The sequence below is a fragment of the Chroicocephalus ridibundus genome, chromosome 2 (assembly GCF_963924245.1).
Source record: "Chroicocephalus ridibundus chromosome 2, bChrRid1.1, whole genome shotgun sequence".
Taxonomy (NCBI): domain Eukaryota; kingdom Metazoa; phylum Chordata; class Aves; order Charadriiformes; family Laridae; genus Chroicocephalus; species Chroicocephalus ridibundus.
This window is the reverse complement of record NC_086285.1, coordinates 39019823-39043842: the sequence shown is the minus strand read 5'-3', so window position 1 is coordinate 39043842 and position 24020 is coordinate 39019823. Positions and strand designations below refer to the sequence as shown.

The window sequence follows — 24020 nt, the reverse complement described above, 5'->3', positions numbered from 1 at the left end:
AATTGCCTGGTTATGGGATTTATTAATTTCTTATTTTTTTGGTGGTAATTCAGAAAATTGTGAGCTTTTACTTTTGAGGAACATGCATGCTTAGAGTGACATTTATATGTTTATATAAACTCTTGGTCTTTCCTAAAATGGTGTTCTTGCGACCTTTTTCCAGGTTACTTTGTAGTTCTCTTCTGACTTACCTTTTATTTTCTTCTGTATACATATCTACTACTGCCATCTAATTTTTTTAGGGTCTCTGCAAGGTACAGTGTCACTCACAAGTAAATGATTTAGTGGTTTAATTCACAATGTGACAGTTTTTATTATTGTTATCTAGAATCAAGTCAAAGAGCATGCACTATTAAATTGGTACTGAAGATCTTAACTAGAAACAACAGGGGGGGTTGGCAGATTACGTCTAAAATGACCCTCGTTGCTAAACCCACTTCTTGTCTCCTCCAAGGCAAGGTCTCCGGAGTCATTGGTTACTGCTGTCATAATGAGCAAGAGGGCAAACATTCTTCTTCGGCCTTTTGTGATTGCTTGGAAGTCTAGATTTGCTCAGTCCTAATAGATGGCATGAAGAGGATATGTCCTGAAATGTAGTGTGTAGTGATAAAGTCTTATTAGTGAAGGGTTAGTACTGGGCTTTCAAAAAATGTTTCTTTCAAATGCAGTACAAGTGTTTATGCAAATAGTAGCATGAGCATTTGTTCAAGAAATTAATGAGTCAGCATGACAAATCTAGTCATTTCAACTATGATGTACCTATCATCTGGCTTCAAAGGGTACTTTGTGTTTAGCTATGAGGTATGTATTATTTTTGTGGTTAATGGCATGCTTTCCTCCTGTTCTTAAGCATGCAGAAGACCATTATTGTAGCTTGTTGGGCTTGCTCACTATATTGGAGCTGCATTTTAAATTTGAAATATGGTGAGAGAATAGAGGCCCGCTTCTAAAAATTACGTTAGCCAAAATTAGTTAGGAATATCTTAATTTTTTGACAATGAAGTTCTGAGAATTAAGTTGAGGAATACTGGGGAAAAAATCAAAAGAAATAGCAGATAATTGCACTTAAGATAGGGATATGAAAATAATTTGTCACAGATTTAGAGGTTTTGAAAGCCTAATAGTTGTTTTTTTTCTTCTACTTTCAGTTGACAATAATACAACTAATTTTAAAGTTCTGGTTAAGTTATATGTTTTTAAGAAGAATTATGTACCCAAACTAAAGTTTTGTGAAGTTTGAAGCTGGAAAGTAAATGCCACGTATTTAAATGTGTTCTTTTTTGTGTGGAGGAACAACAAAAAAAAATTGTTTAGAGTAGACAGTCATTCTGCCTTACAAAATGATAATTCTAAAAACTGTAGCAAAGTCTGCAAATAAAACTCAGTGTTTTAGTGACTCTCAAGTGTAGCACTGGGACTTCGTACTGGGGAGAGACCTCTGTGGTATTGGACACTATAAAAGAATTCGAAGTATTTTGTTGCTGTGCTCTTATACATTATCCATGAACCCAGGAGTTAGAAATCACACTGGTTGAATGGTCCACTCTCTCTAACCTAACTGGAAAATACAAGAAGTGAAGTGTTATATTTAAAAATAGTTTCACTTACGAGAACTGTTTATTAAAGGTATTACAGGGTACATTGGAATTGAAACACTTTCAAGATTTATGATTGTGTGTTTAGGGTTGATTTCTGCCAGGAACAGATGGTATTGAAGCAGACAGCTGTCGAGTGATACAGCAGAAAACACCTATTAAATGATTTTATAAGTGTGATCACAAAATAATGAGAGTATTTTAAAGTGTTATTGCAAAATTTGGTTTTGAAGAGCAGATAGGACAAAGAGGAGTTTATATGAAGGGGGAAATTGCATTCATGCTTTTCCAAAAAATACTTTAATTCAAAGATTTCAGGTCAGTAGATGTTGAACTATTGGAAGGGCAAATTGAAGTTATATTGTAATATACTCTTGGGGAAGCCATAGTCAGGTTACGGCAGTCTTACTGGATATGTACGGGATAACAGAGATCTGCCTTTAAGGCATCTACCTTCTTGAAACTCTCTCTAGTTGTACGTAGTTATTCTAAATCAATTGCTGAGATAAAACCCAATCCAGGAATAAATTGTTATATCTCAAGGATACTTACTGCTTTAAAAAGAGGTAGATTTGAATGCTGCGTGTTTAAATTGGCCATAGATTTGTCCCTTGTAGAAGTTTTGATCCATGAAATAACCAGCCAAACAGTTAAAGCCCATATTTCAGGTAAAATGAAAAAAGTTGGCATTACCCTTGCTCTAGGTTAGAGGGGTTATGAAGGAGCCCGTAACACCACTGTCCCTGTCACTTTATTCCAAATTTGGTTTTAATGGGGTCATAAGGCTTTCTCCTATGCATTTCTCATGCCATAATCCTTATAGAAACTCCTGTGTAGACAAAATGTTTGGGAAACTTGAGAAATGAAAGTACTGTGAATGGAAGGATTGTATGTTTTTCATGCAATGCAATCCAAAGGCATGTATAAATATGATGTTTGGGGTTTCGTGACACAGACCCGTCATTCTGAAAACTTATTCTCTAAGGACTGAGCCCTTCTACTGCTTTTTAGTTTGTGGACAACATTGACCAATATCTGGAATTAAACTTTGGAGTTTCTTATTAGGAATATAAATTTGTTGTTCCTACTAGAATACCAACATTCTCTTTCAACTATGTAAAACCTGCCTAATGCAATTAGTGTGATGTGTTTCTTTACTAACATTACAGCTGATTTAGAGTTGTAATAGTCCCATTTGCCTGGCAGATTTTTGAATTGGAAAATGAAGATGGCACAAGACCTTGCTTTTCTGTGTGTCAAATACTGCAGTAATACTCTGATGTTTGAAATTAAGTAGTACCCACAGTGTTAGGTTTTCCATTCTGTGTAACAGTGATTTTTATGTACAAAGCCCCTCCTCTCTTGAAATGTTTCTTTTAGTGTCATTTAAGTTTATGAAATTAAAGGAGCAACACTAGGGCCAGGATTTATATTAGTATGATATATCTGTGCTGCAAGATGTCTGCTTCGAAAGTTGCTTGTTAAAACTGAAAGCTTGGTTAGTGTTATTTACAGTAATGCTTTATATGCAGTAGTTTGTATTTGCAGATAAAATTTGTTCATCAAATGATTACTGTTTTTAATAAAAAGTAATTGATCTGTATAGCAATACTTTAGTAGAATTTAAAATACAGAATTTTCTTTAATCTTACTCAGATTTCATTTGTTAAAATTCACTAATAAAATGTATGACATCAGATGGAACAAAATTAGAATTTTCTTTTAATGGAAGCAAAGACTTCTGCATACTGATGAGAGCTTACTGAATGCAGCATTTATGCTTTTGTAAGAAGTTCTGAAAAACAGGTTTTTTTAATACGAAGCCAAAAACTTTCTCACAGAGAAGTTAAATAAAAAAAAAAAATGTTTGGAAGCATCAAAAAGTGCTAGCTGTGAAACTGGGGGGTGGGGGGGGGGTAGGGGTGAAGGCAGGGCTTCTGCCAAAGCACCCTCAGCGTGCAGAATATTTGTGGTCGATAGAGACCCTGGGGCTTGGGATTGTTGAAATACCAAACTCTGGAGTTGACCCAGCAGATGAGAAGCCATGAGCGTCCCAGCGGGGCTGTGCCCTGGTGCTGTAGAGCAGGGAAGTCTCCACCAGCCTCCTGCACATGTACCCTCCCAGTTTGTACTCCCTGCTGCAGAACTGGGCGTTGGGCTTTGAGTATTTTCAAGCTGCCAGCTTAAGAGCAGCAAAACTGAAATATTTGCATGACTGGAAACACACAGCTTGGAAACAGAGGAGTGCTGGAGTGGAAACGCTGCTTGTGGTCGAGATGCTTTCATGTGTCTGTCTTGGTGGTTTCAGGATGCTCAACAGTTTCTATTAGCAGAGGTTGCCTTTTTGGAGAAGCATGGCTTGAATTTATTGGAAATTTTTACCATGGATTTTTCAGGAAAATATGTTTGGGGTTCAGTGATGAGCATTTTTTTACACAAACAGCTTCTTTCTCTCCACCATTTTATTGGAAGATTTCTGATTGGCTGTATCAGATTGGTTACTTGCATGATTTTTGTTGTTGAGATGTTAAAAAGAAAAAAATGAAACAAAAAAACCCACCCCGACCAAAACCATATGTGATGAAACTTTTGATAATGATGTGTTGCCCTTTAAATGGTGAATGCAGTTTTTACTCGTGTTCCTGAGTGAATACTGTCTCTACAGAAGGACATACTCATGACCCATCTTATTTTCTCTAATTCTACAATGAAATTGCAGACAGTACAATATCGTACTCATTTTTCTGTGTTGCTAAAGGGCCTATAACCTATTTAAGCATTATCAAAAGGCTTAAATGGGGTTGCAAAATGTTAGCTAGGTGTAGTACCTCTGCTCTCCGGACTGGAGGAATGAAAACTGATTTTCATTGCTGGCTGGTCTGCACTGCATTTGGGCTGGGGAAGCAAGTTTAAAATGTGTGTTACTTTTCCTCCTGTGCTTCCTGTCTATCTTTTTTTATATATATATATTTTTTTTTTTCCCCCCTAGATGGCAAGCCCTCAGTGGCAGGGGCTGTCTTTTTTGTCATCAATGCGTAATCCGCAATTGGTACATATTGGCAAGTAATTGGTACTGTGGTGTTAGTGATAGTATTAGTTAGTAGTATTGATTCCTTGTTCAAGGTGCGTCGATGTCAGGTTTGCACTGCTCAATTTTGAATTACTTGTTTGTAATTCAAAAAGTGATGTTAGGAAACACTGACAAGATGGCCCACGTGTAATTTTGATTTCTTTTGAGCAGGGACTAAACAAGGGAGTAGGTTGCTTGGGGCCAGAGGTTGTGTGTGTGTGGTGGTGTCTGCGGGGAGGGCGTTGAATGTCCTACATTCTGAAATTGTCTTTTATATTTTAGAAGGGACTTCTTGGATCTCGGTTCTGGTCTTGCTATCAGATCTCTCCTGACATGAACTTTAATTTTCTTCTTGTGTGCTGTGAGCGCTCAAGTAGGGATTCACTAAGGTCATTTTGGCAAGGGAGAGGAATACTTTTCACAATAAATTATCAATTAAAATGTGCATTAATTTTACTGCAGTTGTGACACAACGGTTGAATTAATAGAAATGTCTTACCACTTAAAATTCCTTGCTGATTATTATCTTGATCCCCCACCCCTGGTGTATTTAAAACTGCTAAAAAGATCTAGACATCGAAGCAGAGCTCAGGCCAGAACCATGATGCCGGCTGATGATCTGTCTCTTCTTATTTCTCAGCAGCCTTCCCTCAGAGAGCAAACTGTTTGATTCTTTTTCATTTCTGTCACTCACTATGATGTGAAAGTCATCTTATTTTTCCCCATTAAAAATTGGGAAGTAGGTACTGATCCTGAAAGTGCTAAAGTTGTGCTAGTCTTACAAAACTGAGTCTTCACCTGTATATGTTGTGTATGGTTAAGTTCTCTTCTACCTTCAAAAGGACACTGGATCGGCCTGAACTAATTGGAAGTGCTGAGTCTTACTTGCATCCTCCAGAACATTCTCTGCGAAATAAATTGCAGCTCTACCTTCTCTTTGCTTATCTACAGTAAACAAAACAGTGGAAATTTGGATTTCAGTTTTTTTGCCCCTACTCACTCCAGCTTATTTTCTACTTAAAAAATAACTGCTGAAAATAAACTTTCTAAAGAAAATGTTTCTCACTAATGGTTGCATGTGAAGGTGACACACCATTTTTAGCTATGTAGGACAGCCTCGAGTTCCTGTCGCTGGAGACAAGTGAATGCTGATTTCCAACTGATGGGTTAATCTTCAGAGATGATGAGCATCAGTCAGTCTGTGTATGTCAGGGATACACTAGTTGGCTATGGAGGTATTAAGAGCTCCTTAGGGAGAAGCATGTTTGTCTTAGTAAATGTGGCTAACGTCTTTAGAGTAATTATATTTTTTTTTAAATATAAAATGTACAGTATTTAGAAGATGCACTTTATGCAGTGTTTTTTTTTCATAACTCATACAAAATGCTAAACCATACTTTTTTATTTTAAATAAAACCTTTTTTCCCCCCTCTTACCACAGGATAATGAGAAAAGGACCCCTTTACATGCTGCTGCCTATCTGGGAGATGCAGAAATTATTGAACTACTTATTTTATCTGGTATGTTCTGTTCCTGTTAATGGAAAAAAAATAACTCTATGCACATCCAAAGAACTATTCATGTACATCTTAGTTTGTGTAAATTTTATTGAGATATTTTATGTACTAGGAATTAAAGATGTTTGTACTGAAGTTTTGGTTTCCAGACTTATCAGTGTTACAATACTGTGTAGTTCTGCTCCAAAATATTTTTTGTAGAAAGCTTGCTCAGTTATAGCTATTTTTACTTGTAGCTTGATCAGCTTTGGGTAGTTTAGTGTAAAGAAGTAATAGTGTATATGTTATAGGTAGATGTTAGCAGCATTGCTTTGGTTCTGAAATGGCCTTCAGAAAAACAATTATAGTTGACATAGAAGACAGCATCCAGAGTTGGTTATATTATTTTTAAATATCCTTTCCTGCTGGCTTAAGTGTACAGAATATAATTAGGATCAGCTGAAAATTTTAAAATCTTATCTTTTTTTTTCTATTTATTTGTACTAAGACAAAGTGCAAGTTCTATATAACAGTGCACTTCAGTCTTTAAAAAGAAAAAAAAAATTACGTAGAAAGCCAAGAAACTAAACCAAAAACCCAAAAGCAAAACTTCATGACTGAGATACCAAACTGATTGTCTTTGATCTTGGATAAATCTACCCATCAGCTTGAGGCTGAATTGATGATATGGAACTGCTAAGGTTAAGTAGAAAGAGTAAAACTTGTAACAGTCCCATAGAACCACTTTAATTTTCAGTCTGCTTAATGGCACACCTTACCTATGCAAAGCTGGCTATTTCCACCTTCCCACCCCCCATCCAACCCTCATTAACAAATTTGGCTCTAAGGAAATGTCACTTTTAAGATTGTAGGAGTCACTACCAGACTTTCAGTTGAAATTGCCAGGCATGACTTAATTTGTTTATAATTTAGCAAGATAGAATCTTCTTGTTTTATATATATTATATGTACTCTGTCTATATAATTATATACATTTACAATTAATTAATTTCACATTGTTTGTTGTTTTTTTTTTCCTCATGGAAATACTTTATAGTGATAATTTGTCCAGAGAAGTTCACCTGATAAGGTGCTATTTTTCCCTATCAAGAAAAATAACAAGTTGTGGTGACTTGAAAAATGGAATCATCCCTTTCTTCTGAAAAGCAGTCTTGGGTTTGGCAAGGATATTTCTTTCTGTTTGGGTTTTGACAGTGATTAAAACAAAACCAATCAAAAACCCCAAAGCAATTAAACATGCAATAAACTTTGCAAAGTTGTAGTCAGCTGCTTGTGGGAGTGAAGCTTCTGACTGTTCTGGTTACCAGAACTGTGATTGAAGAAAATCGCTCTCTCCGGTTAAGGGTTTAGGGAAAGAGTGAGATTCTAGTTCAGATATTAGTGAAACAAGATCCTGATTGGGGGATGGCAGTAGGGGAAGAAAGGTTAGCCATGCTGTTTGGGCACATAGCCTGGGGATAAGTGTAAAAAAAAAAAAAAAAATTAGAAAAATAAAAAATTAAAAAAAAATTGGAGAACGGAGGAGGGAAGTGAAGAACTAAGAATTAGGGCTGTACGAGTAGTCCCAAAGCGTCAGCTGTTGGGTGGAAGAGAGGTTGTGGGATGCTGCTGTGTCTGCAGATGGTTCAGGAAGACTGGGAGGCATTGATATGTCTCAGATGAAATTTATTTAATGAAAATCAGGGTTTACTTTATATGAAACAACTTATTAAATAGTTGTGAAATCAAAAGCTTTGTAAGCTGTGGAAGGTGTAGGCGCTGTCAGCCTAACCTGGCTGTGCTGATGTGCTCTGGACTTCAATCCCATGTTTGTGCCTGGCTGTGGAAGCTCAGCCTCATCAATTCACAGGGAAGGGCTGCGCTGGGAATGAATCAGACTGGTACAGTGTAGGAGGCACAGATGACAGTTGTTAATGCATTTGTAAGTGAATGAAGAGGGGCATTAATTGCAGGATGAGAAACTGCTGTCTGCGTGTTAATGCTGTTCTGTACTTGGGCACTGATCTGTGGATTACCTGCTTGCAAGCTGCGGTTTTAGGCAAGCAGCTTAAACCAGACTTTTTAAAAAGTAGTCGCCCGTTTAGTCTTCCTCATTTCTGAATACTGGATTTGAAATCTTTATGGTTTGGAAAGCGTGAGCGCTCACAGTTCTATCTGAACTGCTGCACCAGCTAATTCTCCGAGAAATTAGGTCTAGGTGTCTCAAAATGCAAAAGCCAAGATTTTTCTCTTAACTCTCTGAATTGGAAGATGGGGAGCAGAGGTTAAGTGTATTTATCCTCTCCGTTTCATAAAGATAGGGAAAACTCATCTATTGTGTTTCAGCTGGAGATTAAATCTCTCCTTTGAGACAGATGTATAATGTTACATTTTTGTCATAATAGATGAGCGTTAGGGAGCAAATAAAGAACATCTGTTACCACAGCAAGGTTTGAAGAACGCTTGCTGTGTTGCAAGACCCCTTTTTGAACAATGAGAAAATAGTTCGTTGTTCAGAAGTGGTACTTATTCAGCAATATCCTCTGTGCAGTAAATTTGCGTGTAAAAAATTTTGCATGTGGCTTTAATTGGCCTGTTGTAATGTATTTGCACAAGGGATTGAATTAAGTAGACTACTTTCATCCTAGCATTTCTCACCTTGTAAGAGCTTGACTTCGCAACATGCGTGTAATGTCCTCTAATGTAGTTTTGCTGTAATGTTACTAGGAACCACTTTACAGTTTTCCCACTGTGCAAACTATCCTACAAAGACTGTTTGCTTTGACTTTTTTATTCTTTCTTCAAACTGGACCTCAAAATTACTGAAGTTAGTATGAGTCTTTCCACTACTCAGTGATTCTTACCCAACTCTTTCTCATTATTCTCTATTCTGAGTTAAAGGGTGTATCATTTGTTATCTAGACATGGTTTTGTTTGTTTTTTTTTTTTTAATTTGATTGGAACATCTTTTGCAACCCCCTCCAGGGGATCCATGCGTTGCTTTCAGGTGTGTCTTTTGGATCATATGTTGCTGTTGCAGTATCTTTATATTAATTTGCTGTAGGCCTAAGCAACCCGTATTGCACATTCTGAAGATAGAACCAATTCAGCCTCTTTGCAGACTTTTGTGGAAGAAGTTTTCAGTCTTACAAGCATACTTATTTAGTTTTTGAATTCTTGAGATATTTTCCCGCCAAACCTCAAGGTTGCTCTGTGACCTCTCCTGTTGTAGTCTTTCACTTGCGCAAGGGCCCTGAAGGTGATAGTTTGGATACAGACTCTGAACAGCAAAGAAAGTTGCTTCAGTGACTCCAGTTTGGGGCTGGACATTTAGATTGCCTCTTGTTTTTTTTATCTTGAGACAGTGCTTCACTGAGCTTACTAATAAACTTGTCCCTTGAGGTTGTGAACATCTTGCCAGCAAATTCTCATACCACTATGTTCTATGGAAGTCTAAATATTCAAATCATCTCTCCCTGTTAGATGGTAGCTTGATAAGCAAATAGCGTTGCTAAATTTGTTAGGTAAGGAGGTGAACGATAAATGAGAGAGTCATAAAGATGGTTGTCTATAGTATAAAAAAAATTATGGAAGAAAAGATTATATTTTAGGCACTTGTCACTTGATAATTTTAGAAGCATTTTCTTTTTTATATTACTCTGTGAAGAGTCGTAACAGCCATTACAGTTGTATTTTTATTATGTATGTATAACTCTTCCTTCTGGTACACAAATACATCTGCCTACTTTGCATAATTGCATTGACTTTAATTGTGTAAATACTTGATGTCAAACTACTGAGAAAAGTAAAATAATTAAGTCTTAATTAATGGAATGTCCAGCTTTTTGTGTTCTTTCCAAGAAGTCCTGGCTAAAAAAATTAAACCCTTTCAGTTAAGTCCTGCATGTGAACTGTTCTGGGGAGGCTTCTTGCTTTATAAAAATCATTCTTTCCGTTTATCTGACACTTTCTTTAATGCCATCAGAGTCGATTCTGCAGGCAAGTGACATGGGAGGAGCAGGACAGATTAGTGTGATCCCAGAATGTGTTCTTTTGATTAGTAACTTTTTTCATGTGTTTTCTTTAAAATACCATGCTTTTCACTGAAATCAGTGTAATTCATGAAAATAAACTTATGAATTATCTGTTGTTTTCTTTTGAATAGATTTAGTTATTATATTGCATTGATACTTAAATACTATCACAACACATTTCTGTTTGTTTAACCCAAAATTTTCACTGCATGGACCTCAGCGTACATGAGTGTGTGGTCAAACGCAATCTCATTAAGTTTTGGCAGCCTGTGAGTTTTTATTGTGCTTTCCTCTGGGTCAGCTGGAAAATGTAAGAATCGCGTTGACACTGGAAAACTATCATTACAGTAACAACATAGATTTTGGAGGATAGAAAAGACCCTCCACTGTTACTCCACTCGAGCTGCGTTACTTTCATCTAATTCTGAAGTCATGCAAGTATTGGAAGTCCGTGCAATGACAGTCGCACAGCTCAGCTGTTGAAAGGCTATCACTGCAAAAAATATCAGACGTATGATGCTCTCTGCTTGGGTTGCAGATGTACCCTCACTCCGAAGGCCTTTCACAGGGGCTCCTTTTACACTGGCTCTGTCTTTTGGCTCCTTCCTCTTCTTTTGGCAGTGATGTTGGACACCATTTTCTTTTTAGAGCTGTCTGAACTTCCCTCTGGCAGCGGTTAACAGTCAGTTGCTGTGAAGAAAGTAGCTCTAACGCTCTCTGAGACAGAAAATGAAGCTGAGTTCTGAAAAGATAGAAACGTTCAGTAGCTCGAAGAGTCTGAGAACCTCATGTTGCTCTCCGAAGCTCAAGGAGGTGGTGGCTGAGGTGCGGCAAAACCTATAAAGTTCTGAACGGAAATGGACCTCTTATGTGACAAGGCAGTGAAGGTCTGGAAGATAACTTTGACTTGATTGTGGTTTTCTTCCCTTTTGTGGCCGGTGTATCTCCATGTGGGACTTCTAATGTTGTTTTCTTTTGGTTTTGTTTTTTAAACAATAAAAATAAAAACTGTTATTAAATCATCATTGTGGCTGGTTGAAAAGATATTCCAGTCCTGTACGTCTCAGATTTTCTTCACTAGTCTGTAGAACCTCTACTATGCATTTAGATCATAAATAGGAAGAAGCTTTCTCTTAATAAGGTACTATTTTTGTAGCAATAATTTTCCAACTATCCCATTTTTCTATAGGAAATTACCCTAGATTTTTATTACTGATTGCTCCAATTCATATCTCAGATTCTTCTTTTACTTTACAGACTTTTTCTGCATCTCCTCCTAAATGGTCTCATATTTTTCTATCTAGGAGAAGTTTTCTTCTCCATCTGTTCGTTCCCCAGTATAGTCTCAGAATTTCTGCTTGCTACTTTAAGTACTTCCACGGTTGTCTTCTCTAAATAAAAGTGGCTCATCTAAAAAGGAAATACGTCTGAAGCTAATACTAGCCCTTAGGAAAACAATTAAATAGAATCTAATGAGAGTAGGACTGCTGGTTATTCTCAGTGATTTATACCTGGGATCTTCCTAATTTCTGCAAAGATCATTCCTAAAATTATTTCAGTATGCTCATTGGTAAGACAGAGTTTGTTAGCTTCTTTAAAAATGCAATCTAAAGACCTTATTTACATCTTTTAAATAAACATTTTAGAGCTTCAAATACTGAACATCAGGTCTCTGTATTGCATTTGTGAGTGAAAACACTTTTGCTTTATTTGCTTATATTATGATATTGTTCAATCACTAGCACATCTTGTACAATAACAAAGGAAAATACCATCCTTGACAGTCCAAAAATACAGACTACAAACAGAACAGTGGAGGGCAATTCAGGACTAAAGTTAGTACTGTGAGCGGAGATGAAGACGTCGTGTCAGTTCTGTTGTATTTCTTTTCTGAATTTATTTCCAACTAGTGACACATAAGTAATGCAGCCACTGCATTCATTAGTCTTCTGAGGACACTTAGAAAGGGGAAGATTTCTGGTGCGGAGTAGCTCGGGAGGAGAGTCATGGCAAAAGCTCTTATGAGAGGAACACAGAGGTCATGTGCTGAGGCACAGCTGTATGTAGTTATATGGCATTTTACGGGTAAAGGAGGTGGTGTGTGGCTGTTCCTTGCAGCATTTCTTGCCCAGTCATTTGTTGCCTGTGTCTCTGAGAGATGGTTGAGATGTTAACTCTTATTCCAATGTAAGGTTATTGACACCAATGAAGTATCAACTGGATTGAAGAAGCATATGTCCAGGTATTGGTGGCTAACAGCACATTTAAATGTGCAGTTGCCGGATATGGATTGATATTAAAGCTTCCAGGATCCCTCTGTAAATCAGTGCATGTATGGAATTGGAAAACATATTTCCTAGAACATAAATTTGCTAAAAGTAAACATAATTGAGTTTTTTCAGTACCTTCTGTAATAGATTTATTAAATAAAGCATGTCTTTCTAATTGTCAGCCATGTGAATGCAACTTCACAAAATGAAATGTAAGATTCAAGGAGGAGGGAAGAAAAACTTGTAATACTTTTCTCTCCCCGCCTCTCCCCACCCCCCCCAGCCTTATCAGAGCAAAAGTCCTGCTTTCATATTTGCTTACGTGTGCAAACTTACTAGGCTGTACTAGCAAAGTTGATGATGAAAGGGAAGATCTTGTTTAATATTTCAGTTTTGAGCACCAACGTGGCAGAATAAGTTGGTTTGTTTGGAAGGTGCAGTTTTAGTGGAGTGTCATTTCTATAATCAGTTCTTAAGTTCAAGCAAAGATGGTGGGTATTTGGGTGCAGTATTGTATTTAACATCTCTGGTGAGCCACCAAATCCTTTTCCTGCAAGCTCTGTGGCATTAAAAGAATTGAAATAAAAGAAATTTTGCATTAACCAATTGAAGTATTTGAGCAGTTTTAATAAACATGTTAAGACCAGGCCCCTGAAGTCTGGAAGATCCAGTGTGGTAGGGGTGGTTTTGGTTTGGGTTTTTTGGTTGTTTTTTTTTCTTTAATTATTATTATTTTTACAAACTGAGGATTGAGGTACGCCGCACTGTGTTTTGAAAGAGCAAACTGCTGCATAGCTGCCATCTGAAATGTGAGAAATGCCCTGGTTAACACGTCAGCAGGTTGAGCTTCACAGAGATAAGGTTGCATCAGTGCTGTTGTACAGTAAATTGTATACCTATACGCGTTCAAAATGTGCAATAATAAGCAAACGGTGAAGCAAATAATCTTTAAGCAAAAGATGTTCAGTAAAGGTGTAATATATTTTCTAACATTCGTTTGCAATGATCTGGAGTAGAGCTTTACCCCAGAGGGTGAAGATGGTAACCTTCCTCACCGTTGCATGGTAGGGGTATGGTGGGTTTGAGGGAGCTTTATGTCTCATGGAGAGCACCTGAAGGGGGTGGGAGAAACGGTAACATTTTCCCCAAGTCATGTGCTAGGGAGTAAAGAACAGCCTAGAGGGGGGTGATGTCCTCAGATACAAGGCTGTTTGGAGAAGCTGTTTTATGAAATTTATTCTTGGCAGCGTGTCTTCTTGGAGCAATTTAAGGGGGAAGTATTTCTAGGTTAATTTAAAATATTATTTTGGTTTAACGTATCTAGAGCGATAAATCTCCCGATTTCCACATTAATAGTGCATATGCGTTTTTTGATAGTACGCTTATTCTGATTATCACTTTAAAAACTTTGTCTTTCAATCTAACAATTTTGGAACTCCTTTAAGAGTTGTTTGTTGTGGTGGGGAATAAAAGCTTGGTCGTCCTTTTTTTAAGTAAGTCCATCAGAGATTTAGATCTTTTGACAAAAGTCAGCTTTGTTTTTTCCTTTGTCAGAGAATCTACAAAGTTTTTGTGCATTTGAAAAGTTAATTTATTTTAATGCCTACATATTACACTAACTATGGGATGTCCTAGACCTAGGCTTTCTTGCTTCTTTGGGTGAGGATCACTTATGGGGGCAGGGGGCAGATATTGTAGTGTTGGTCTTGTTCTTTTGAGAGGACCATGTTGCTTTTAGGTATCACTTCAGATATCCTTAGGCTTTTCTTTGGTTAGTGCTGATTTTTTGCCTTACCAGAACCAACAAGCACTTTCAGATATTCTTCTCCTTTAGTCCTAGCAGTTTTGATGAACTTAACCACTGGGAAAATCTTTTGTACAGTATCTTTTTGTATTTATTCCTGCACTCTTCTGGTGTGATTTTTAGGCTGTATGTTAAAGTACGAGAAATGTCAGTGAATGATTCAACTGAACCCATAAACAAGGCTTGGACTCTAAGCACGTTTTCACTAGCGCTCAGGTAACTGATGCCTCCTTGGAGTGGAAACGTGCATTTCTCCCCTTCTGCTGGGCATGGGGCTTCTCCTACCTCAGGCTTCATGACCTGAGGAAAATCAGGATGGTGCTTAGTGACCTAGGCACCCCCTTTAGTCCTTTAAAACACTTCAAAGGTACTTATATCCTAAAATTAGAAATAGAAATCAGTGAGGCTTTGAAAGTCCTCATTCCACAGTTGTTGGCTGTAGATGTGAAGTCGGGTGGAGCTTGAAGTACCGTTTTGGCTATTATTTTAGTCTCATCTGCTAAAAACAAGGTGTGGTTAGCAATAACCTGGAAGATAATCAAGCTTTACAGATACATTTGAAATACAAGACACTTCTGGTGGTGTTTAGAATCCTCAAATTCTTTTTTTACTCAACTTCTGTACAGAATTTGATAGAATACATCGTTATGGTACATGATATGGTGCAATACACTTACGTCCTTATGATGGTTCACAAAGGCAGATAATTTTTGATAAGATTAAGTCTCTTAAACTTTTGTTGGATTGTGGGGGTTTTCTTCAAGTGGATTTGGACTTTCTTCCCATTCCTTCAAACTTATTTTTCAAAAACTTTTGAACTTGGAAAATGGGATGAAACAGCTTCTGAAATTTAGATAAGGAAAGAGTGAAATCCCTGAAATTGTAGCCAGCAATTAGACCTCAGGCTCTCTCTCTGGCACTTGGAAGACCTAGGGTCAAAGTGGGAGTTTGGATACAGCATCAGCTTCCATGTTGTGTTCTTAAGCCTGCAAGGGATGGATTAATTAGCAACTGATTAATTTCCGAGAACTGGCTTCAAATCTTTGATCTTTGGTTTGCTTAGTATAGACAACCATGTTTTTGTACAGACTGCTAAGCTTCTTGGCCAAATTGTTCAGCTGGACTGGGAGAGGCTTTGCTGGTGCAGGTCTGGGAGACTTGAATCACAATACCCTGTCTCTCAGATGAGTATCCTGACCAGCAGCCTGTTTCACATTTTATGTCTTGCTGGCCTTCCATCCTTTTCTGTTCTTTGCATGGGAAAAATTGAAGTTGGTTCTGAGGTAACAATATTATTTCTAACCTGAGAAGTTAATAAGCTCTGACTGTGTAGCATTAATGTTACCGTGTGATATCATATATTGTTCTATGAACTCTTTCCAAAGGTGTTTCCAAACTATTTTTTTGAAAAACATAACATCTCGTCTAAGCTATCACATCTTTGTAAAAGCTCAGCAGTTTATTTTCAAATAGAGATGGCTAAATTTCCACTCAAAGTATAAAAGAACCTATAAGGTTATATGTGTGTGTATATATGCATACATGTATACGTGTCTGTATAAGTAAGAAATGAAATCATAAAGTTTAATCATTAAGTTTTCTCGTTTGTTGAAGTTCACTAGAAGTTACAAAGTAGTTCAGTTGCTTCCTTCAGGAAAAATTCCCCAAATTCTTCTTTCCTTTTATTATTAAGAAAAAAATTAAGTTCCAGTCCCAGGCTGTGTCCCTTACAGATGTTTGTGTCACCTTTTTTCCTGGGGGTGAGGACAGCTGTTTCTCAGGTGTGCTTTTGGAAGCAGAGAGGTGTGGTTGTTACAGTCTAGATCATGAAGGGGAGGTCCAGGAGGTCCTGAAGTGGGCTGGGTGACCTGGTGGAGTAGAGAAGACTCATTCCCAAATTCCCAGTAGAAGAAGCATTATTCCATACATCTAGGCATCAGACTCACCAACTACAAGGAAACTGGAGGCGTGGGGAATAAAGGTAGCCTCTTTCTCTACTTCAATGGAGAATTTCAACTGTAGCGGGGAAGTATGAGATTTTTGTTGCTGAGTGAAGGCAAGGAGTCAGTCTTTTGTATCCAGCCGTCTTTTGTGTACCTCTGGAAATGCAAAAGGTTATAGAGGACTATCTAGTGTAAAAAGATCAGTACGCTTTGACGGAAGAGTATTTGCGTGCAATGTTAAAAGAATTTTCTCCAAGGGTAGGCTTCGGCTGGAGAAAAGACTCCCATTTTTGGCATCTTGCTGTGTTAGTGAGCCTAGAATAAGTATCTTCCAATAGTTCTGTCTCTGTACTGGAAAATATTTAAGTCTTCCTGTAAATGCATTGTAAATTTCTGTTTTTCTTATTTTTTGTTACAGGAGCTAGAGTTAATGCCAAAGACAGCAAATGGTTGACTCCTTTACACAGAGCTGTGGCATCTTGTAGTGAGGTATGCTTTCTTTTTTTTTTTAAATTGCTTTGTGTTAAAATAAGGCATCTCAAATTACCTTCTGTTCTTGGTTCTGTTTTATAAAATGAAACGACTCCAAATGTTTGGAATTGCAGAACACTTGCAACAACGTGTGGAGAGTATATATATCATATGCCTGAGTAGGAAGAAAGGGGAAAACGATAAACTTCCAGTTCTCAGGTTTGCTCTCTGCTCAGATGCCGTTACCTTGGCAGAGAGGATTCTGCATGCAGTGTTTCAAGTCCAGGTTGCTTCTCTTAAGGTGACCAGAGTGGTTCAACATGAGGGAAGCAGAGATGAAATAAGATTCAGTACAGCATTTACAGCATAATCTTTGCGTTTCTTCATTTCTTACACATTCATCCGTTCAGGCATTGAAGCAATAAATGGTTCTATAGGCCTGCAAACATATTTTTTTAAAAAAGCAATTAATGAGTAATGATAGTATTGAAAATCACTTTAAAAGGCATAAATGAAATATGTAGAAAGTTTTTTGAAGTCTACCAGTGACACAATTGTGAGAATATAGTAATGGAAGAAATGAATTTGTTATTGTTCCTCTATTGTTGATGTCCTAATAAAAATTTTAAATGCCTGTAGAAGATCAAAACAAACAGAGAAATGCCGAGCTTGTTAGTTTTGCATAAATTCGTCCATATATCTCCTTTGGGATACTGAGTCAAATCAACGTTCATTTCATGTCTCTAAAAGAAAGGGTTTTTAAAGATTCTGTGTAAATTTTTGTTTGAGAAGATTGCCAAAACCAAAATATTAAATTCAAGCATTGAGCTTCAAGTATTTGATCCACAAACTATCTAAACAAGCCTTGTTTCAGTTTTTGCTTCTGTATTCCCTGGATAAGTTGCATTATTTTGTCACTAGCATTAATACTGAAGTTATGTGGAGGTTGTGGTATTCAAAACAGCGTTTGAAAATTAATCTCCAAGGGCGTCTTTTTCCCAAATGCTATTTGTTCTTCTTGAGGTATTTTTAGTCTGCTCCTTTGAGAGCTGACCGAAGCACCAAACACTGCATTCTTCGGAGCTGAGGGACAATAAAAGCTCCTTAATCAGTAACACTTTTAGAGAGAATTGCTGCACTCAAACTGGACCTAAACGATAACGTCAAGAAATGCATTCATGGTAATTTTTTTTTTTCAAATGTGAAATATTTTAAACAAAATGCTAACCAAAGGCAAATGAAACACGTAAACCAATCAGTCTACCCTAAAAGCAATGATAGGTGCCTGTCCGAATTTTCTATTTATAAACACGGTAAGTCATATGAGCCCACGTACGTTAGGTGGAGAGGTGGTTGGTACGTGTAGGCACTGTTTTCTAGCTGACAGACTTACATGGTTTCTTAGGTCAAAAAAAGCTGTAATGAAAAAAAAATAACAAAACTCTTGCTAATAATTTCAGTAGAACATCTGGACTTACTCTTGAAGCAAGGACAGCTGCAATTAAATAAGGACACTGAAACATGCAAAATAGCTGGAATTACAGATCCGGCTGTTAATTGCACAAGTTCAAGCAACTTCATGTCAAGACTGTCAGGCTCCAGACCTTTATATTGGTGTGCCTGGTGTACATATGTGCAGAAATTATATATAGGAAATTATCTTTATGCTAGAATTACAGTGCTTCATTCTGCAAAAGGAGTAACAACTGTTCTAAAATTTCCTTGTTCTGATTATGGTTTTTCTTAATACTTTGTTCAAATAAGACGAAAGTTCAAAATATTGATTAGATTTTTAAATCACTAATTGTTTCTTAGAGAAGAGAAGCTGTTCCGTTTCTCATTAAAATTAGAAGCCTGTGATGCAGTGTTTTCGCTTTTATGTTTGTTCCTATGTTATTTTGTATTGACAGTAGAAGAAATTAGAGCATTGTAAATATAATTTATTGTAATAAATAGAATCGTTACTTAGCATTCTGCTTGTGCCCGAGAATAATACCTAGCTGTTGTACCACGATGTAATTTGAAATTTCCAGTAACTAGTTGTAACATGCTTTAAGTTCAAAGTACCAGCGATTTATTTGTGTGCTCAGTGTTTGCGTCGGCAGTCACCGAAAGCAATTAGTGAATTGTGGGAAGGTCATGGAGTTGACATAAAATGCGGTATTCATTGTCATGTTCATACACCAAGAGATTTTTTTTAATGCATTCCAATTGTGTGCACATATTTTAATGGGATTTGTTTATCTTGCTGTAAGAATTACAGTCTTATTTGTCAAATTTGCACAGCTTGTGTGTTTAACAAAAGGAAATGAATAATCTTTTTGTGAGATGGAATTCAGTGCAACATTTTGAAACGGTTTTCAGGAGTTTTGCAACAGTGTATGTTGAAACTTTTTGTGATCGTGCTCTGTTTTATCTGCGCTAAACGTACCTTTGATAAGCTGCTCTTCTCTTTGCCGTTTCTTGACTTTAACAGTTGAAAACTTTTGCTTGGCAAATGCATGAAAATGCATTATAAGTTCACAGTAATCACACTAATCCTTAGCAATGGAAGAATTCCTAAGGAGGTTTACTGGGCTGTGGAAATTAGTTGTGTTGGCAGTTTGCCAGCCAGCTTAAGGAACTGGATAAAAGACCTGGAAATGGTTGATTCAGTTGAATCCTCTAGGGAGTATATTGCTCATGTTCATGAGAACATCCCCAGATCTGCATTTATGATAAAGTACAAATACCAAAGCATAAGATGATTTTTTATAAAAGAAAAAATTGTATATAGTTCTATTCCATTTTACTGACCTTGGATATAGGGCTGGCATTTCAAATCTTTACTAAGTGTCTTGGGTTTTTTTGTAAATGCTTTCAGGATGCTGTTCAGGTGTTGTTAAAGCACTCAGCGGATGTCAATGCTCGTGATAAAAACTGGCAGACACCCCTACATATAGCAGCTGCAAACAAAGCTGTGAAATGTGCTGAAGCTTTGGTGCCTCTCCTAAGCAACGTAAATGTGTCTGACCGAGCAGGCAGAACCGCATTGCATCATGCAGCCTTCAGTGGACACGTTGAGGTAAGAGTTATTATGCTTAGCTTGTTTCCCGCTTGTCCTTCTGTCCCTCACGTTTCTGATGTTTAGTTTCTCAGTTTAAAATCTTGTTTCCCCCGTCCCCTCAGAAAAAAACCAACCCCTATTTTGTATTTGAATTTGTCGTTTGTATGCGTCTGTGTACAGAACAGTTGTGGAAAATACACGTTACATCATTTAGTTGGAAGGTTATTACAGTATTCACCTTTCTTAAGATAGAAGCAAATTTGCCTGAGTTAAGTAACAAATTTAAAATGGAAAAAAGAAGATATTTTTCTGTTTAGTAGATAGTGAACATATGGAATGTGTTGTCACTGAAATGTGGAGGAAATACATGTAATCAGCTCTAACTTGCTAGTTTTCGAGCCCAGAAAAATGACCACTGAGCAATTCGCATTGTAATTTTGCATAGGTAATTGAAGACAAAATGGCCATAGGCTTGCTTGTAATGATTACCTTTAGTGAATCCTGTAGTAATAACCTGTGGATTTCAAAGATTCCACATATTTCCATATTTCCACATTCCAGCCATATTTAACTGGGAAATCTTTTTGTTGGCATTGAGTTTTGTGTCCCTTACAGTCACTTCATTATTGCTGCCAAGGCAGGCAGCCAGATTTTTCAAGCTTATGGACTATTTAAAAAACAACACATTTACATCCTTTGAAAACACATATATTTTTGTTTTCCCCTATGATTTTCTTTGCCTAACTTTAAGCAGAGTTTTCCATTACGAACAGAGGATTTCTTTTCTTTCTGTTTATCTCAGATGGTCAGCTTACTGTTGTCTAGAGGGGCCAATATTAATGCATTTGACAAGAAAGACAGACGAGCTATACATTGGGCAGCATATATGGGTATGTACATATTTCAGTTGATTACTGTTGTGGTAGTAAAAAAAAAAAAATCACCTTATGTTTAGTGGTTTTATATATTTCTAGGAAAAAATTTACATTGTAAGCATTGAGGTTATGTGTCTGCCAGAAAACCATTAATAACGTTGTTCGATTTGCCTTGTAACTATGTTTTTGTGTTGAGAAAAATCAATTTGTTGGAAAAAGAAAAATAAGGTAAGTACTTCTGTTCTTTAAAAAGAAACGATGTTCCTCAATCGGCAGGAGTCTAATTACAAGTGAAAACTTTTGCAATAATGCTAAATAGTAAGCAAGCAATTAATACAAGGGGCACCTGAAACATTACACCAACCTTGGGGATTGTATTTTAAAAGATGACTATTTCATCTCTAAAACTCCAAATTCTTGCCTTGCCATTCTCATTCCAGGAATGGATAATTATTATTCTTACAGTATTGATCAACACACTGGCAGTACTGTCAAGAGTCATGTACTTCATTGCCTTCTATCACTTTACCCTGAGTTTTGCGGGTTGATAATGAGTTGTTTATTGTATGGAATGTGCTTTGGTCCAAGGACTGAGAATTCTGGTCTTTACAAAGGCAAGCCCACATATTTACAAAATTGGGCTTGTTTATAAGTTCTCAACAGGTTTTAAAAGTGATCTTCTCACAGACACCTGGATTCACACAAAAGTGGAATTATTAACTGTTGTCTTTGCACAACTCTGTGTTTCAGGCCAATTTCACGTTAGTTTCCTGTCCCTGACAATAGAGGTCTGAAATAATCTGATAGCAATGTAAAATAAGGCTGTGAAATCCACGTGTGAAATGCTAAAAAGAGCAATGGGACCCTGTTGAGCTTCTCTTCAGAGGAAAAGGCTTGAATGTGCCGGTGAATTATGAAATGATCATCAGAGCATTAATGCTCTAACTTATAATTTGAATCTGTATGATACTGCACTTCTAAGGAGCATCAGTGAGAGGACAGAGATGTTTTCTGGCCTGTTCTCACCTAGATGGGAGAAAAGCCTTCTATTGTTCAGATAAGCTACATGTACTCCAATTGTAGTCAGTGCTATTTCATAGGCTATTAACAGGAGACTCTGTTAATGAACAGTGTTTGGGTGGGAAAAATGTAATTTATCCGATGCTGATCAACTTAAATATCCTTGCAGACAATCGAGTATAGAAAAAGCTTTTGAAAGTCTTCAAACAAGGAAAAAACCTGTGATGTTCTCTCTCACATTTTAGAGCCATTTTATGTTGCTCCAATTGTTTGAAGAAAGCCTTAAAGCTTTTCCACTGTATAAAACTGGCCACAGAATAGAAGTTATGCGTTTCGTCACTCTACTATAAATAATTTCTAGGGTTATATCCATTGTTTCCCTTCCTTCCTGCTTTTCACTCGGCTCCATTGCTGTCCAGCTGCAATGCTGCGACTAAAATGGACTTTGATTCGTGCATGTCTGCATCGCCCTTGTTAGTGTATCGGGATGTCTCCTCAGCGCTTCCCACTTCAAGTACCTTGCTCTTCTGTTTGAGTGTCTTCCACTGATTGCTGCTTGCGTTTTCAATGCAGGTCAGGGATTTTTTGTTTGTTTTTTTCTGTCTCTTTAAAGTTTTTCTGCCACTGTTCTGTGCAGTGTCTTCCTTTCACTGCTTTCAGTATCTTCTGTACTTCTTTCTCTTGTATAGGGCCTGTTTTCATTCTTTTCCCCATTATATTTGGGTCAGAAGATGAATATAATGTTTACATTTCTCTTTCTCTTCTTTCCTACAATACTGAAGTAATTCAGAAGTGAAATTGCACTGCTAAATTGTATGTTTCTGGTTGGTGTAGGTAGGTGAAGGATCATTTTGTATGTTGTTGGGCATGCAGCATAAAATACATATCATGGTGACTGAATGTTTATCGAAATAGCTTTGTCTGTATTCCTTTGTGAGACGCTTCCTATTCAAAGTTCTGCAAATCTTTTAGTCATTGAAAAAGCAAAGACCCTCACTTTTTATGAAGCACTTTTGATACTTTTTCTTACACGTCTGCTGGGATAAGCGTAAGTATTCAGTGTGCCCCTCACCACTTTTTAAACTAAGGTAAGGGTGTCACTTGAAAGGTAAAATGAAGAATCCCACATCTGTGTATACGGGTCAGTTACAAAAGTAAAGCCCTACATACATTGTGGTCTGTTTAACTCAAATGTGCTCCTTTAATTGTGCAGACTTTGTCATGATTATCCGTGTGTTTTCAGCGATTGACTTGTTTTGCAATTAAATTAACAGCGCAGCAAGAAGAACAAATTTTTTTGTTACCCCATTTTCATCGCTTTTCTCTTAATGGGCAGTGTCATGACTGCGTGTTAAGTTCGTAGGGGAGCATGAGGGCACGGAGAAGGGAAAGCTGGTTGCCCTTCAGAGCAGTGGTGTGGTGTTGGGGCCCCTGTCCCAGCCACAAAGCTGGTGGTGCAAGCGGCTGCCCCCTGCTTCAGGGTGGGCTCCCCACCCTCCCCCTTACCTGGAGCTTTCCCCAGCTCATCCCTTCCCCACGATCCCGCTCAGACTTGGACTCTCCTCCCCGTGTCTCAGGAGAATAGTTAATGCTTTCAAAAGGCTACCTTTCCCCAAAGGCCTGAGTCAGTTTTGAAAACAGAACTTTCCTAAATCCTGGATGATTTAGGTCAATGTTTTAAAGGCTTTGCAAGTAAAGGGAGTTAAATTTGGGGGAAGGATATATTTTTATTTAAAAATACAGTATTTTTGTTTTTTCATGTTTGTGTAATTTTTTCCTAAGTTTATGCTGAAGGCCTTAAAAAACCTTAACGGGCACGTTGGCAGTTGAGATGAAGGTGGAAGACTGACAGTCACATTCTCTTTCAAGTTGTTCACAGAAATTTGCTGTAAATGTTTAATAATTACAAAGTTATGTCACCTCTCTAGTTCTCAAATCTTCCCAAGAAATCCTTCAATATAAGCAGAAGACAAGAATTTTTTTTTTAACGTACAAGATTATTTTTGCAGTATAAATATTGTGATTATTGGAGGGGGTATGTGGAAATACTGTTTTCTGGATATGAACATTTAATGTTGCTTTTATAGTTCATGATACAATTAGAATACAAGAACAATTTTTTATTTTCCAGATGAGGTCCAAATGAATAATGTCTTGTTCATGTTATAACAATTAGAAAGTTATTAAGCTTGTAAACTTGGGGTGGTTAATATAAAATGCACCTTCATTCTTTTTGTCTTTATTCTTTTAGGTCATATTGAAGTTGTGAAATTACTCGTGGCCCATGGAGCTGAAGTGACATGCAAAGATAAGAAATCGTATACACCCTTACATGCTGCAGCATCTAGTGGGATGATCAGCGTAGTCAAATATCTTCTAGATCTTGGAGTTGATGT

General features: G+C 37.2%; 1 protein-coding gene across 3 annotated transcripts in view; it reads left to right on the top strand.

The window, feature by feature from the left end:
• Nucleotides 1–24020, top strand: part of ANKRD28 (ankyrin repeat domain 28) — a 125642-nt gene that overhangs the window by 62657 nt on the left and 38965 nt on the right. For all 3 annotated transcript variants that reach the window (XM_063325133.1, XM_063325132.1, XM_063325134.1), the window contains exons 3-7: nt 6107–6185; nt 16631–16701; nt 19547–19747; nt 20532–20619; nt 23876–24018. In XM_063325133.1, coding sequence (XP_063181203.1) covers nt 6107–6185; nt 16631–16701; nt 19547–19747; nt 20532–20619; nt 23876–24018 — 582 coding nt within the window. The remainder of the gene's footprint in view (nt 1–6106; nt 6186–16630; nt 16702–19546; nt 19748–20531; nt 20620–23875; nt 24019–24020) is intronic.